Source organism: Protopterus annectens, chromosome 10.part0 (assembly GCF_019279795.1).
Source record: "Protopterus annectens isolate FY-2018-M chromosome 10.part0, PAN1.0, whole genome shotgun sequence".
Classification (NCBI taxonomy): domain Eukaryota; kingdom Metazoa; phylum Chordata; order Ceratodontiformes; family Protopteridae; genus Protopterus; species Protopterus annectens.
The window spans coordinates 16,839,818-16,856,260 of NC_056744.1; the positions used below are offsets into that span (position 1 = coordinate 16,839,818).

Here is a 16,443-nt window from a genome sequence, read left to right on the forward strand (position 1 = left end):
TGACCTGATTTCTATTTTTTTTTTTTTATTGTGATTTTGTAAATAAACGTTTGGGCATTAGTTATTGGAGTCAGAGTGGTTGCTGGTTTTAATTGTTGTGTTTGTACCACTCTTCTCCCTTGGTTTTATTTACTTTAAAGAAGTACTTGCCAAAGAGAAGGGGGCCCAGGATTGAGCGCCATGGGTCACCATTATTGACATTTCTTTGTGCAAAAGAGGCACCACCAGACCTCACTGTGTAAGTTCTATCAGTGAGCCTGTTGCTACCCAACAGATTATGCATGGAGAGGTTAATGTTTAGGTGGGTGGGCATTTCAGTAATACCTGCAGGATCAGTTGTATCAAATGCCTCTGCCAGGTCCAGTTAGGTAGCACGGACAGATTGGTCCTTCTCCCTTGCTTCTATATCTCTTTCAAATAAGTTGATAAGACTGAGTAAACAGGACCTGTGTTTCACAAAACTGAATTCATTACGATCCAGGAATTGTAGTTCAACTATATCATTATCTCTAAGTTCAGCCACAGTGCATTCTATGACCTTCCAATTGATACTGTTGAGCCTAATGAGTCTACAGTTGTTTAGGTCTATGGTGGGACTGCCATTGTTTAGTGGCACAACTAGGACATTCCTGCAGACATTCAGTAGATAACAGTGAAGAGGCTAAGACTGAACAGGTTGATAAGGAGCTGAGCAAAGCTGTGCTTTTTACTGACTCTGAGACAGCCAGGTGTTATGAGGGGGCCCACAGGGCTGGTGTTTCTGGTTAAGTATACTTAGGACAGGACTTGTTCTAAAGGGATTGTGGGGCAAAGGGAAGACAGAAGATCAGTGGAAGTAATGCAGGTATATGTGAGTTAAAAACCCTTTTTATGATGGGAGTAAGGGATTTTATTCTACATAGCAAGCTGTGTTTTTCTGTTATTATAAAGTTTATTTACACAATAATTTCACCATAGCGGTTTATTTTTGAATCCCTGTTATAATTATAACAGATAGGGAGAGATGTCTCATTTCAGAGGTTTAGATGTGAATTCTGAAGTGTATGTAGTAATGCTGGCTACAGGCTCATTGACATTGTCAGCAACTGGGGGGAGGTGTGGTTGGGGAAAGAGACACATTTGAATTTCTCCATGCTGTCAGTTAACAATAAGAAGAGGCTCTGGAGTAGCATCTGAACACTCGGAATGTGGCAGAGTTCATAGGAGTACTGGAGCTATCTATAACAGAGAATACAACAGTTTGGTAGTTGGCCTTAATTGGGAAGAGGTGATGCATGGTGAGGTGCAGGCTGCCACCATATTTATCAGGATGAGCTAAAGAAGAGTCATACCAATAGTGGGAAGGTGGGCAATTGGGCAATTAGTTCAGGTAGTCAATGTGGCCAAGTTTAAGAACAGCTATTCACATTTGTTACTGATGACATAGATTTGTCTATTGGCAAAGGTTAGTCGAATGATTGCATTGGGTTAAATATGTATAGACTCTAATTTAAGTGTATATAATGATCAGCAGAGGATATTAATGGGGAGCTATAATAGCCAATAATATGAAGGCTACTATTGCTACATGTCGCCAAGATTTCCAAGAATTCTAGCCTGGTATCCTGTTGGATATGAGTGAATAAAGAGATTGCATATGAAGAAATATATTTACTTTTATTTATTTATTGCCCTTGTTTACCGAGAAAGTCCAAATGGGCTGAAAAGAGCCCCTTTTCAATGGAGGCTTGTGAAGAAAAGCTCCAACAATTATGTAGTACATAAAAGTAAGATATGTTTACAGATATTTGTAAAGGAGAATATATACTTAGAATGGAATAGTCACAGTTATACAATTTTAAAAAAGCAAAGTAACTCAATGTAGCACTATACACTCATTATGTACATGCATACATACAGTATACAAGGTTTTGAGGTACAAGGTGTTCTATATTTTAAATATATGGTTTAAGTATAGTGAGACACCTGACCTATTACTGGATTTTGTAATAGAACGAAGGGACTTGTTTGAGGAGTGCAGGGTTCTGCTGGGGTGTAGAGGTGTATTAGATTTGTTAGGTTTGGGATTGCATTAGATTTGTACGGTAGTTTGTAGATTATTACTAGCTAAGCACAATTGAAAGTATGGGGGAGTTCTACCCAGTCAGTGGTGAGTTTTATAAAACAGATTTGTTGCAAATTTATCTAATAGTATTGTAGCACTGTTATAGTTTATTGATTAGGGAAGTGTTTAGTTTGGGTAAGATGGGTGTTGCGTAAAGTGGAGTAGGGAGTACATAGTTTGAGGCAGCAATGATTCTAGCTGATCCTGGGAGAAATGGTTTCACTCTATAGACCCTCCCTAATTTTTGGCACGTCTTTTTTATGGCTTGTGTGATATGCAGGTCTAATTTCATTTGGTCATCTATGATTATTTTGAGTAGTTTGGCGTGACTTACTTTTTCAATTATAGTATTGTTTTTTGAGGTTATAATGAATGTGCTATCTTGGGAAGTGTTGTGTTCAAGAGTGAGTAACATTTTTTTTTCGGGTTAAGAAGTTCAGAGTTTTATAACCAGACTTCAATAGCAGAGAACTATAGTTGAGTAAATTCCTGTAGGAATTTGAGTTTTGTTTTGTTTTTATCCTGTGCAAATGACAGTAGAATCATATGCATGGTGTACAATGTTGGTGTTTGTAGTGAATGTGTGCAGGTTGGTAATAAACAAATTAAATAATACAAGACCTAGAAAAGAGCCTTGGGGAATTCCTACATTTATGAGAGGAGTGATAAGTATTTGTTCTCCTATATGACATCTTGTTCCCTTGTAGTTAAGTAATTGTGAAACCAGTGAAGTGTGGATTCATTTAGTTCCACTGCTGAGAGTGTCTTTAGGTAGACTTTGGTGGCATGCTGTATCAAAAGCCTTTGATAAGTCTAGAAAAAGTGTAGAAACTAAATTACCATCATTCCAAACGTGGTTTACTATGTCAATGAACCTTAGCAGAGCTGTAGTGGTGCTACAGTGTGATAATGCTATGGTGTAGTGAGGCTACAGTGTGCTGGTGCTATGGTGTGTTGGTGCTACAATGTGATGGTGCTATGGTGTGGTGGTGCTACAGTGTGCTGGTGCTATGGTGTGATGGTGCTACAGTGTAGTGGTGCTACAATGTGATGGTGCTATGGTGTGGTGGTGCTACAGTGTGATGGCGCTATGGTGTGGCTGTGCTATGGTGTGGTCTATGTCGTTTAGGTGAAAGAAGAGTGAAATGCATTGCATTAATGAGGAGCTGGGAATGGATATATTTTCTGGGATTTTAGAAAGCAGTGAGAGGATTGCAATGGGCCTATAATAAAATAGGTTAGTGGAGGGGCTGCCTTTATGTAGGAGAAAGAAAAGCATTGATTTATCTGAGATTGAGCAGTTTATTAGAATAGAAATAGCATATGCTAGTTGTTTGGTTTCAATTTTAATGTACTCAGGAGATGTTTATCAGGAGCTAGTGAGGTGGGTTTGAGTTTTAGGAGATGATTCTTTACGACTGAGGTAGAGGGTGATGAGTAGGAGAAGGAGTGCTTAGTTTGAGGTATTGCACTGGGGAATTGTATATTATGACTGGTTTTATTGGTGAGCAACATTGTTATGGCTAGGATAAAGTAGAAGGTAAACTGGGATGTTATGTTTATGTTTGGGTTTGAGACTAATGGTGAGAGCTCTGTTGTTCTGCCAGCATTGAGTAGCTTGTTTACAAAGACCCCCAAAAATGTAGGGTTTCTTGGTGGGTATATTGTTTCTGAGTTTAATATTTTTTTTGTTATTTCTAATACTTTGTTTAATCATGTTTATTTAGTTGTCTGAGTGTTTGTTGATTGGAATTTATCTTATTTTTTTCCATAATTTCCATATGTTGTCCCTTTCTTTCATGAGTTGCTTGGTCATGTGAGCTAAAGGCTGATTTTTGCATTATTCCTCTTAGTCCTGTTGGGGGCCAGTTTTAGGAAGGTATTATTAAAGTATTCCACTGCATCACCTAGTGGTAAGGTTGTCAGTATTTTCCAGTTGTATTTCTCTAGTTATTTGGTAAGCATGTCTGTGTTACACGTTGACATTTTTCTGGATTCTATGTATTGCTGCTTTAAAGTTGTTTATGTCTGGAATATAGTTAAGTAGGTTGGTAAGTAACTGCACCGAATCCAAAAGACCAAACCAGTGAAAAAACAGAAAGGTGGCAAAATGCGAAAAAGCTGAAGACCTGGAACACAAATTCTGCACCAACGATAGCAAGAGTATAATCAGTTTTTATTGAAAATGAGCGCTTTCGGTAGAGAGCAATCTCCCCACCTTCATCAGACAACAACTTTGTTTGAAAACCAACATCTTATATATCCATGACATCATGTCAATTAGTTAATTAACATAATTACTACTAAGTTGATTAGTTTAACAATGATTGAATATGTTTTACTAAAAGTTTTTTGTGCAATGAACACTTTAAAATCCTATCACAAGCTCAATAAAATGGCATGCAAAAGAAATCAATAAATGAAGTTTTTAACATCTTTAAGCAACATTAACATATTTAAAATGCATAACAAGTGTCATATAAAATATATGTAATACATATATATATATATTTTACTGTATGTAATATATGTAATGAATGTAGATCATTGTTAAACTAATCAACTTAGTAGTAATTATGTTAATTAACTAATTGACATGATGTCATGGATATATAAGATGTTGGTTTTCAAACAAAGTTGTTGTCTGATGAAGGTGGGGAGATTGCTCTCTACCGAAAGCGCTCATTTTCAATAAAAACCGATTATACTCTTGCTATCGTTGGTGCAGAATTTGTGTTCCAGGTCTTCAGCTTTTTCGCATTTTGCCACCTTTCTGTTTTTTCACTAGGTTGGTAAGTAGTCACTCAGGTCATTTGGCGACATACTGAAGACAGAGTATTTGTTTGGTTGTGTTGTGAGGATTCAATCGAGGAATGATTCTCTTGCTGTTTGTTTGTTTGCTGTACCATGCTGGAGTTTTGATGAGTTGTGAGAAACCATACAGCTGTATGGTATGTTTGGGTTTGTGACATTTAATGGTAAGCCAATCTATGTTTATAATTGCCCTGGATAACTGTTTCCTGGTAAATACTGGTTGACATCAATTGTAGTATATCCTGTATAACAGGGATGCTGTTTTCTTGTGGGATGTATATACCTGTTAACATAAGTGCTTTATAAGGATTCAGCTTAAGGATTGTTACTGGGAATTCTGTGTAGTAGAAATGGGTAACAGGGTTTTGATGAAGTGAAAACTCAAAAGAATTTTTATAGATAATTGCTTCCCCACCTGCTTTATTTCTAGATTCCAAATAGTCTAATTAAATTGTATCCCCTCAATTTGTGGATGGTCTAAATGAATGATAGGTGTTAAACCCAGGTATAAAGGTAATATCACATTTCAGTAACTATACATATATGTATATGATAAGGACTGGAGTGCAGGCAATTTTTTATTTAGACTCTTAAAATTGACCAGTAAACTTCAGTGAAAGCTGTATTATAATTTATGTTAGGATGTTATATTAGTATGTTATATTAGTATGTCCAGAAGGTGGGCTCCAACTAAAAATAGCATTATGGGGACAGCAAATGCTGTAATTAATATGCAGATACAAAAATCAACTTTTCAGTGCCTAGGCACTCTTGGTATCACGTGGATGGCAGTAGAGACTGCAGGAAAAAGGGCTGTCAGTGCAGAAGGATCCAGTCCTGTCAATGTCAATGTTGAGCACACCAGGAAGACTCTTAGCTTCAGAACTCCCAGAGGTAAAACAAGGCTGACGGAAGGAGCTTGAGCTATAGATTCTGTGGGCCCTTCCTTGTCTGCAGTGAAAACAGAGGAGTACAGGAAGGCACTTATATCAATAAGTGCCTTGATAAAAGCCCACATCATGTGTTCCAAGTCCACATGCATGGAAGGGTTCTTGATAGACCTTATAAGCTGAGCAGAAAGTGTTGAAACAGGGAAATAAGAGAAAAGATCATCAGCTTCAACTCAAAGGAAAAGCTAACCATTCTCTTTCTCAGATAAGGACCCAAAGCCAAGGAAACTTCCAAAAGAGAAACCCAGTGGGGAGAAGGTTGAGAATGAGGTGCACAATATTCACCTACTGAGTCTCCATCCTAGGCTGTGAATGAGCCAAAACTGTATGAACTAATGGGTCACCATCATGGGTGTCTTGAGGAAGGAAGGAAGGAAGCGCTGTTTTCACATGCAGAATCAGTCTTCTTCTTCTGCTTCTCTTTATCCACTTTTCGGCACCCTTAGCTTCATCTCAAGGTAGCAGACATTTTAAGATAAGTTTGTTCCTCCTTTCTTGGAGGTTTCAGTGACCAAATGCTTTATAAATCTCACAGGACCTTTTTAAATGTCCTGGCACCAGTCACAACACACAGAGATTGTGGAAATTTTATGGCCACAGCAGCTGCATTTTTGAAACCTGAGGCCTTATTCATTGCTTAAGAAACCCTAAGTCTATCAGCAACACTACAAAATATAGGTGACCACAATGACTATGTAACCTTAATCAGTCTAACAAAGTAGAAAAAACTCAAATAGAATCATAAGAAATTTATTTTATTTTATTTTATTTTATTTTATTTTACATTTGTTGACCGGGCTAGTCCAACTGGATACATGTCCATTTTCAGTGGAGGCCCGGGGAGAAAAGCTCCAAGAACAGAGGTACATAAACAAATACAAGGACAAAGCTGAAGTAAATAAATACACTGACGTTTATAGGCAAAATAAAGCAAGCAAGTAGTTATATATATAGTTTAAGAGAGATACAGACTTGTAAAGATGGACTAACAGGGCTACATTGTGGACCCTTAAGGTTTTGGGTTGGGTAGAGGCTTAGGTAGGCCTAGGTGAGCCAGGGACGTTAGCTATTAGTCAGGATTAGAGCAGGGGCAGAGCCATTGGGACTTTAGGAGAGCTCTAAGGTGTATTTTAAATTGGTGCAGAGAGGTCATAAGTCTTAGGTTGTTTGGGAGGGCATTCCAGTATTTGCCAATGGAATTGGCATATAGAGCTTCACCACCTGAGTTGTTAGATTTAATGGTCAGCACTTGTAGACTTTTGGATGACCTGAGGGACGTAAGGTTGGAGTAGGGGGTAAGTATTTTGTTCAGTGAGGGGGTTTTATCTGGATGGTTGATAATTTTAAATGCCTCAGTGAGTTGGTTGAGTTTGAGAATGTTGGGCAGTTCTATCCATTCCAGTGTCCTTAGATTTAGGCAGTGATGGGTGCGATAGGGCATTCCAGTTATGAATCTGGCTATGTGGTTATAGGTAGTAGACAGTTTATTGAGCTCTCTCTTGTGAAGGAAGGAGAATATCGGGGAGGCATAAAGGAGTGTGGAGAGGAGGTGGGTCTGGGCGATGGTTAGTTTGGTGTGCGGGGTTAAGAAGTTCTTTATTCTATACATGGACCCAAGTTTCTTATTGACTGACTTAATGGTCAGGTTTACATGCATATCAAATTTAAGTTTGTGGTCTATGGTCACCCCTAGTAGTTTGGTGTGGGAGACAGGATAGATTATGGTACCATTGTTGGAGGACACATAGAAGGTTGGGTTGTGGGTGTTAGGAGGTTCTATTCCTTGGGTGGTAACTGGAGTGGGGAAAAATAGAAGTAATTTGGTTTTGGTTGGGTTAAGTAGGAGTTTTAGTTCCGAGAACCATTTTTCGACTATGGAAAAGCAGTTTTGGGTTGTGACTTGGAGTTTGGCGAGAGAGACATCAGAGCAGATCAGGGTGGAGTCATCTACATATTGAATGCAGGTGGCTTTGGGAATGATAGAGTATAGACCATTTATAAAGATGGAAAAAAGAAGGGGACCAAGAATAGATCCTTGGGGAACACCGATATTAGTGGGGAGTAGGTCTGATAGCCTGTTTTGCCACTGAACTTATGACAAGTGAACAGTTTGGCCTAACTAGGTGCAGGGAGGAGGAAGAGGAATAATTTTAGAAGAAAACATTTAAAGAGGCACAATAACATTTTAAATGTTTTGACTAGAAAACAGTAATTTATGACAAGAAACCTATATAATTCTCTAGTCAGAAGGAAAAAAACAGTACTTAAGTGAACCCATTCACATCTGAATCCTATGGCAACAAACATGATCTGAGGTGCTAAAAAAGGAGCAGTGCATTGTGGGAGACACAAGGGGATTTTGAGCTTTGAGGAGAAGTCTGAATGTTGACTGGGGCTGCCTGACAGTCACCAGTACCATGTGTTGAAGTGGATGGACTGGATAATCCAGGATACCTTTTTCTATGTGCCATCATAACCCAAGTCTGATCAATGAGCCCAACTGCCTGGTTATCAAATGAAAAATAAAGCAATTATGCTTTATTATTTGTTTTGGGTTGGGAATGTAAATAATTTATTATGTATCAATTCACTTAACTGCTACAAGAAGAATAAATACAAAATGTGTCAACTTCTAGATGCATTTTGTTATAAAACGTTATCTCTGTAGAGAAAGCAGCAAACAACATCTAGTAGGGACATTCAGATCTACACTATATATGCATAGAAGGTTTGAATGACCAAATGTCCCTGCTTTGACAGCAGTCTTAACAAAAAATAACACTGTAGTCATTGCGATAACCTTGACATTTTCTCCTTTTCCAGCAACTGTATCTAGCATCTTTCTTGTAAACTGTAGTTTTGGTGCTCATAGTATAACATATAAATCAATGCTTTGATAACTGCACTAAATTGGTGGTTACAAATATTTATGAACACTCCTTCAAAAACTGCACCATCACTCTGTCAGTGTTGCTGAAAGTCTTCTCCTTTGGGGCCCTAATGCCTGTAGTACTGACTCATAATAGAAGTATGATTCGTCCATTTAGGTAAACTACCACAAATAAAGTCATAGTTTATGATGCACCAAAAAACAGTTAAAATTATTGGAAGACCTCAGCTGCATAGTGAAATGTTTTACTTTATAATACATATTCATATGAGACTATAAAAAAAACACAAGCTTATCACCCCAAAACATTCTAAGACACATTATCAAATCACCAGAAAAATGCATTAGTTGTACTGTAAGAATATATGCTAAGAAATTGTGTTAAATGAAATAAGAAAAGGCAAGAGTAGTACATGAATGCATGCTCACACATGCATCCTCATTCATATGTATCCATAAGCTACAGTGGACCCTAGACCTATAGGCTTTGTCCTACAATTCTTGGTAAACTCACAACTTTTTCTTCTTCTTTTGGCTTTTCCCGATTAGGGGTCGCCACAGTGGATCACCAGTCCACTCACGATTGGCAATGGAGTTTTACAGTGTCGAGTTGCCAGACTGGCACCCAACCTTCCAAATAAGGCACACACATGCTCACACCCAGGGCCAAATTAGAGTGTCCAATCCACCTACAGCATGTCTTTGGGATGTGGGAGGAAACCGGAGCACCCAGAGGAAACCCACGTGACCACAGGGAGGACATGCAGACTCTACACAGAAGGCACCACAGCCGAGGATCGAACCAGAGAAGCTCTTGCTGTGAGGCGACAATGCTAACCACTGCACCAAGGTGGCTGCCCTTTGGGAAACTCACAACTAATGGAGGAAAAGTCTCCAATATTCCTATGAAAAGCTTCAAGCCAAATGTGGCTGAAAATTGCTAAAAATATCAACAAAGCATAGCTAAAGGAAAGAAATAACTAAAATCATAGTTATCGGAAGTATATGCAAAGCACCTACACATTAAATTATCTCATACACACAACGTGATGTTAAGGTGTTTCATGAATAATTTAGCATTCAATGGACTGACTGCAGGAAAACACATTTAATAATAGCTATTACAAAAATTTATGATAGAGTACATTTATGTGGTTTATGGTCTGTGGCCAATAGTCAGACACATTACCATTATGTAAAATGTTCGCAATTGTAGTGCTACGTTCAACATTTGAAAGTGTGATTAATGGTTAAACAGTATAAATCATAATTTTTCTGAATTATATAAATCATACATACTTTAGCAGTGGTTTTTCAAGCTCCGGTGAACTTAAGAAACAACCCAAGCAGTTAGCCAACAGCAGCCAGACACGCTGACACCATTGTGTGTCACGAGTTTTCCATGTCTGATTGGCGAGCTGACAAAATATTTCATCTCGTAGTTGTGGATTAGAGATGCCTTTCTGTATGATGTAGTTACCCACAAGCCTCAGCTCCTTGTCTTGAAGATCCAGGTCTCCCATAAATCGCAAGATCTATCAACCATACAAGTGAAAGATATGAGGAGTTCAGCTGTTTTAAGTTGTTCTTGTACATTATTATATGAGGTATACCAAATAATAAAATTCAATTGCAATGTAATTAACCTAATTATAATAGTGATATTGACAAGTATAAAACTAAAACCACAATATATGACTGGCATTACTCCAACTGCATAAGGTCAGACATTTTCAGATTTGGTCTGCTTTGCTTGCACTTTTAAATAATACATGTAAGCTGATACAAAACATTTTAATTTTAGTATTCACAAAAATACAGAGTGATAAATAAAAATCATTTTAAAAAGTGCCAGTTGTCATAGTGACTTTTTTGTCACAATTAGTTAAGATAGACATTTTCAACAGTGAATTTAAGTTTTTATAATTAAATTCTTTATTTAATTTACTATCTTTCCCTTTACTTGTCCTGTCATTACATTTCTTTCACTTTTTTATGAAACAAACAGCTTAAATACAGGTCATTTATTATTAAGCAATGTCATGCATTCTGTGCATAGCTATCAGTTTCAGTGAATTTAATTAACCTTGGTGCCACATTTTGTTGAATAACAGAAGGAATAATGCCCTGAATAGGCATTCAAAAATTTGTAAAGTTTTGTGTTTTTCATTCTGAAAAAAATTCTGATACCAAGTAAGTGTGTGTGTGTGTTGGGGGGGGGGGGTGACTGACAGAGGACAATGTATAGGAAGTTGTACTGGCAACTGTTACTGGATTCAATTATAAGTGTTCTTTCATTGAGCACAAAATTATAATTAAATGTTTCACCTTAAATTTACCATTTCATATACAGATAATGTTTTTTACTTTTATATGTTTTTAATGTGGTTTGAGAGCAATTATAGTCTTTTTATTATATATAAAATCCTGATATAATTATATATATGTGTTTTAAATATTTTTGCAAGTATGTGAAATATAAACAGAATTAATCATGTAATTTTCTATGTGTATTTTTTGGAGTTTTTTTCTTTTTTTTTTTTTTTTGGTCATTTGTATTTAGTTCTGATGATGTTTTATATGTGAAAAATGAGCACCAAACTTTTATAATAAAAACTGAGAGTTGACAGTTGGTGTGACTTGGGTTTATTGGTTATCAGTTTGATACATTTCTGCAGGTCATCCTTCTTACTCTCCAGAAACTAGTCTTTGAGGTTAACAGAAGGAATCCAGTTTGATGACGTTAATAGATCCAAAGTTAAGGAGTCAAATTAGGGCTGGACATTAACAGCACACATAATAATAGCTGCTTTCTTTAATTCTTCACTGAAAGATTATAAGTAAATCTGTCCTTGATGTATTATCAAGCTGTTTATTTTCTGAATTCTGTTAAACTTTAAATTTTGTATTTAATGGCAGTTGCTGTCAGTTTTCAATATGAATTTAATTTATGTTTTTTAGCAGTGCATTGTTAAAAAGTAATAAAGTTTTTAGTTCTGTTGATTTTTTGGAAAGTAAACCAAAACAGGGTATAAATGTGCTAGAAAATGTATGAAGAACAAGAGAGAAAGTGAGTTAAAATATATATATCCATATATCTATCTATCTGTCTATATATATATATATATATATATATATATATATATATATATATATATATATAGTTGACAAACAAAAGACTGTCTTTCTTGAAATGTCGACTAAAATGTTGAACACAGAATGTGAAGAAGGTCAAAATGTCGCAAACACGTCTAAATGCAAATTAAACCTTTCTCAACATCCGTAAAATCCAGTCCTACACAGGACAAGACATGACATGATGATATTGTAGGGGGGGCAAGCCCCCCTGCACTCCCAGGGCTCTGCACCCCCCATACCCCCTGCATATTATATATTTCAACTCCAGGATCGCACTACAGTGAGGAAAAGGGTAAATTTTCTAATCCACACTGTACCATGATCTCTAGTTACAAGACCAAACTCATCTGTGTGAATGTACTGTGCATTCACTGAACCGAGACTCGTACAATGGAAGGATTGGCAACACGGGTCGGCCAACCATAATTCGACAACCTCTGGTTACCGATCCTTCCCTTGAAATTTTAAATGTATACCTATAGCTATATATATATATATATATATATATATATATATATATATATATATATATATAATTATATAATAAATGGTCAGCCAATTTCATGATCGTCACAGAAAACATCCACCAAAACACAATGACCAACAACAACAAAACAGAGCAACATACACTATGTCGAACAAGGAAATACATACCCATTGCACTCCATTCAGCTCAAATTTGTCTAAATATTGATAGCTTCTGTGTCCTGTAACACCTTAGTAATGCATGTTTACATTTACCCTAACCTTGCCACTGCCTCTAATCCTAATATGTAGCTTATCTTAAAAAAAAGCCCATCTTACAACACTACCACTACACAAGACAGTTTGGACATTCACCATGCACACACACAAACACACACACAGTACATCTACTTCTTACTTAACCCTCACCCTATCCCTAAAACACTCACACACACAAAAACTAAATACATCCCTTTACCTAACTCTTACCCTAACCCTAAAACACACACACAGTCACACAAAAATCTTCTGCCCAAAACTCAACTTTGTCATCCAACTAGAACTCACCCATAACAGCATTTGTGCAAATGCTCTAAAACTCACTAACAATGCCACAGTACTAGCGTCACATACATGTGCTTCTTCGAACTAAAATGCAATCATATACATGACTTCCGCGGCGGTGCCGTGGTAGAGTTGTTTCCTCACAGCAAGAGGTTCTCCCATTTGATTCTCGGCTGGAGTGCAGGGAGTGCCTTCTGTGTAGAGTCTGTATGTCCTCCCCACGGTTGGGTGGGCGTTCGAAAGACATGCGTAAATGGGTGTGCCTTAGTTGAAGGTTGAACGTTGAGCTGGCACCTCAGCGTTAGTGAAAATCTACTGCCAATCATAAGCGGACCGGAATTCCGCTGTGGTGACCCCTAACAGGGAAAAGCCAAAAGACAACAACAAACATGTATGTATACATAGATAGATAGATATAGATATAGATACAGATATAGATATAGATAGATATAGATATCTATATATATAGCTTTATCTATATCTGTATCTATATCTAACGCGCTTGCTGTCTCTCTCTCTCTCTCTATATATATATATATGTATATATGGGTCTACCTGACAAGGTCGACAGTTCATATGATCGACACTCATTTGGTCGACAGTTCATTTGGTCGACAAGCAGATTTGCCCCCTTCCCCAATGTTGTGCAACCCTGGAGTTGATATATATAGTTAGGGGGGGTGGGGGCACAGCCCCCCACATTGAGGGGTGTGGGGGGTGAAGCCCCCCACCTAAAATGCTTGTCGATCAAATGATCTGTCGACCAAATAAACTGTCAACCATATGAACTGTCGACCATGTCAGGTAGACCCGTATATATATATATATATATATATATATATATATATATATATATATAAAATATATACACACACACACACACATATATATATATATATATATATATATATATATATATATATATACATACATACGCATATTGTAAGAATGATCTAGTAAGAAGTGTATGTATTTAGGACAGTAAGTGTTTATGGAACAGTTTTGCATTAATGCAGTTATGCTTGATGAAAATGCTGAAATCAAGTTCAGCTTAAGTAGCACATAATTCTTCAAAGTTCTGTTCCCTCTGATGCTCATACATTTGTGGACTTTGGCGTGCAGAGCAAGTGATAAGTGAGTGGTTGGCCCCAAGGCTTTAGTCACAAGAGCTTCAGGAGATGGAAATGTAACAGTGACAATCAATAGAAGTTAATAGCTTTGGGGACAGCAGAAATTTTTAGAGATCATTTTCTTGTTTTAAGCAGCAGCTGGTTGCATGTGACAGGGATTCTAAGGCTTCATCTTTCTCCAGGCAGCCAGGATATTAGTAAAGGAGTTAAAGTAAAATAAGGTGAAGGAAGAGAGTGCATATCAGACTGTCAAGTATATTGTCTATGCAGCTAAGGTTCCAGTAAACAGCAGTAGCTGCTTCCACTTATACAGGATTACTAGGATGTGATAGTGGGGACTTTTCATATGAACAAGATACTCTTAATAGTGGCAAGGCTAGGCCAACCTGAGACAGAATTGCGAACTTTTAAAATTTCCTTGCCATCTGTCTTAAACTACTGACATTGGTGGCAAAAGCCACATCTTTACATATGCCTGGATTTATATCTATTTCCAAGGGGGGTTCCTTAACAGAGCTTGCAAAAGTTTTGTCTCACTTACACACAAAGCAAGATGAATCACTGACCATATTTGAAATTTTGGAAAACTTTTCAATATTTCCAATTACTTCTGTGAATGACCAAGTAATGGAACTATTTCCTTCCATGTCTGCCTTTGTGAGTGCCAGTGGGAGTATAAGAAGAGGAGACAATATAATGAACAATGTTCTCACAGGTTTATTGGCTGAACTCACAAATGTTTTTGAGGCCATCATAGATAATGTCATCTAATAGAACTGCCCCCATTAATGACAAATTCTGAGTCTTAAAAATAGATCTCCTCAAACTCAAAATACTTCTTGGAACATATTGTTCTTTGAGTGGGGTGTCATAGTTAAGTTAGTTCCTAAGGGGGCTTAGAACAACAAAATTGCTTTCCGGTGATAAATATTCAGAGTTTTCTGAAAAAACTGCAACAGCTCATCTTAAAAATTGTGCATGTTTATATTAAATTACTGATTTCATTTAATAAAACAGAGATGCAATGCATTCTAAATAATATACAGTTGAAATATCATAATCTAGAAATGAGAACCACATCATACAGTTTTGATTCCAAGATAAACTTAAGAAGCATCTAAGAAACAAAAAGTATTATTCCTCTGGTAATTAATATGTCACTAAGAATATGAGGAGACATTAGCAGCAACAGCAAAATCAGGAAAATGTTTGCTTAATACAAGTAGTCAAAAGACTTTTTAGGTACTGCTGTCAGTAAATGCAGACGTAGACCACTGAGGCCTGCACAGAAGAGGGTGCAGTGGAACTACAGCTCAATGGTAAGGAACATTACTTATAGGTGGAAACTAGAATCTGATTTGCAATAGCAAGGATATATAGGGTGACCTAAAAGAACAATAGAGGGTAGCTGTCTGAAGAAATGTATGAAAATATTTGGTATGGAAGATGTAAATTCAGTATAGAAATCAGACAGAACGTACATATTATTCCCCAAGGTCCAATAACTGAACTAAACTGGATAGAAATTATATTTCACAAGAACATGTGCATTTGATTGAAAGCTTCAACACCCATCAGATCATGCACCAATAAAAACTGAGACAAAAATGCAGGGTGGATTTTTAAGAATGGGTGGTGAAAACTATTCAAGAGATATTAAAGAAGATACAGTGAGTGAAATAAACTAAAATGGAGTAGAAATAAAACAGAAAGAGATATGGTTACGAAGTAATAAGAATTATTTAGAGGGACTGACAATGGTTAATGGGAATCTCACAAAAACAAGAAGAGGCACAGAAAGCTAATGAAGAAAGCATTTGGATAATATGCACGACTTTAAAAAGATTTAGCACAACAACATAAGCAACAGAAAGTAGAAAGGGGCAGCATCACAGTTTAAGATCCTAAGTAGAAGATCTGCTGTAAAGGGATTAGAGAGATTTTGTACATTTTATGAACATTTGTATAATGCAGAGGACTGTGGAAATCAAGAACGGACACATGTGGAGACATTTATGGATGAGGCAGATGATGGTTAACAACTAATAGTTAAGAAAGGAGAAGATGAGATAAAAGCAGTGACATATAATTAATCTGCAGGAATAGATGGTATTGTGGAAGTCTGGAAGTTACAAGGGAAGAAAGTGATAAAGATCTGGAAGATTGTGTTTAACAATATTTTACAATGAGAGGAAGCATTAACATCTTGGAAGAAAACAGTGGTGGCTATGTTACCTAAAGAGGGTAAAGACCCATCAGACCCAGCTTCATATAGAACCATTTCAATTTTAAACCACGGTTATAAAGTGTTTGTGTCTATACTTGCTAACAAAATGGCAACGGTGTTGCCATAATTGATAGATATAGATCAGTGTGGTTTTGTGGAGG

General features: G+C 36.9%; 1 protein-coding gene across 3 annotated transcripts in view; it reads right to left on the reverse strand.

The window, feature by feature from the left end:
- Positions 1-16,443, reverse strand: part of MYO15B (myosin XVB) — a 1,190,858-nt gene that overhangs the window by 952,321 nt on the left and 222,094 nt on the right. For all 3 annotated transcript variants that reach the window (XM_044084949.1, XM_044084950.1, XM_044084948.1), the window contains exon 6: positions 10,058-10,293. In XM_044084949.1, the coding sequence (XP_043940884.1) occupies positions 10,058-10,293 (236 nt within the window). The remainder of the gene's footprint in view (positions 1-10,057; positions 10,294-16,443) is intronic.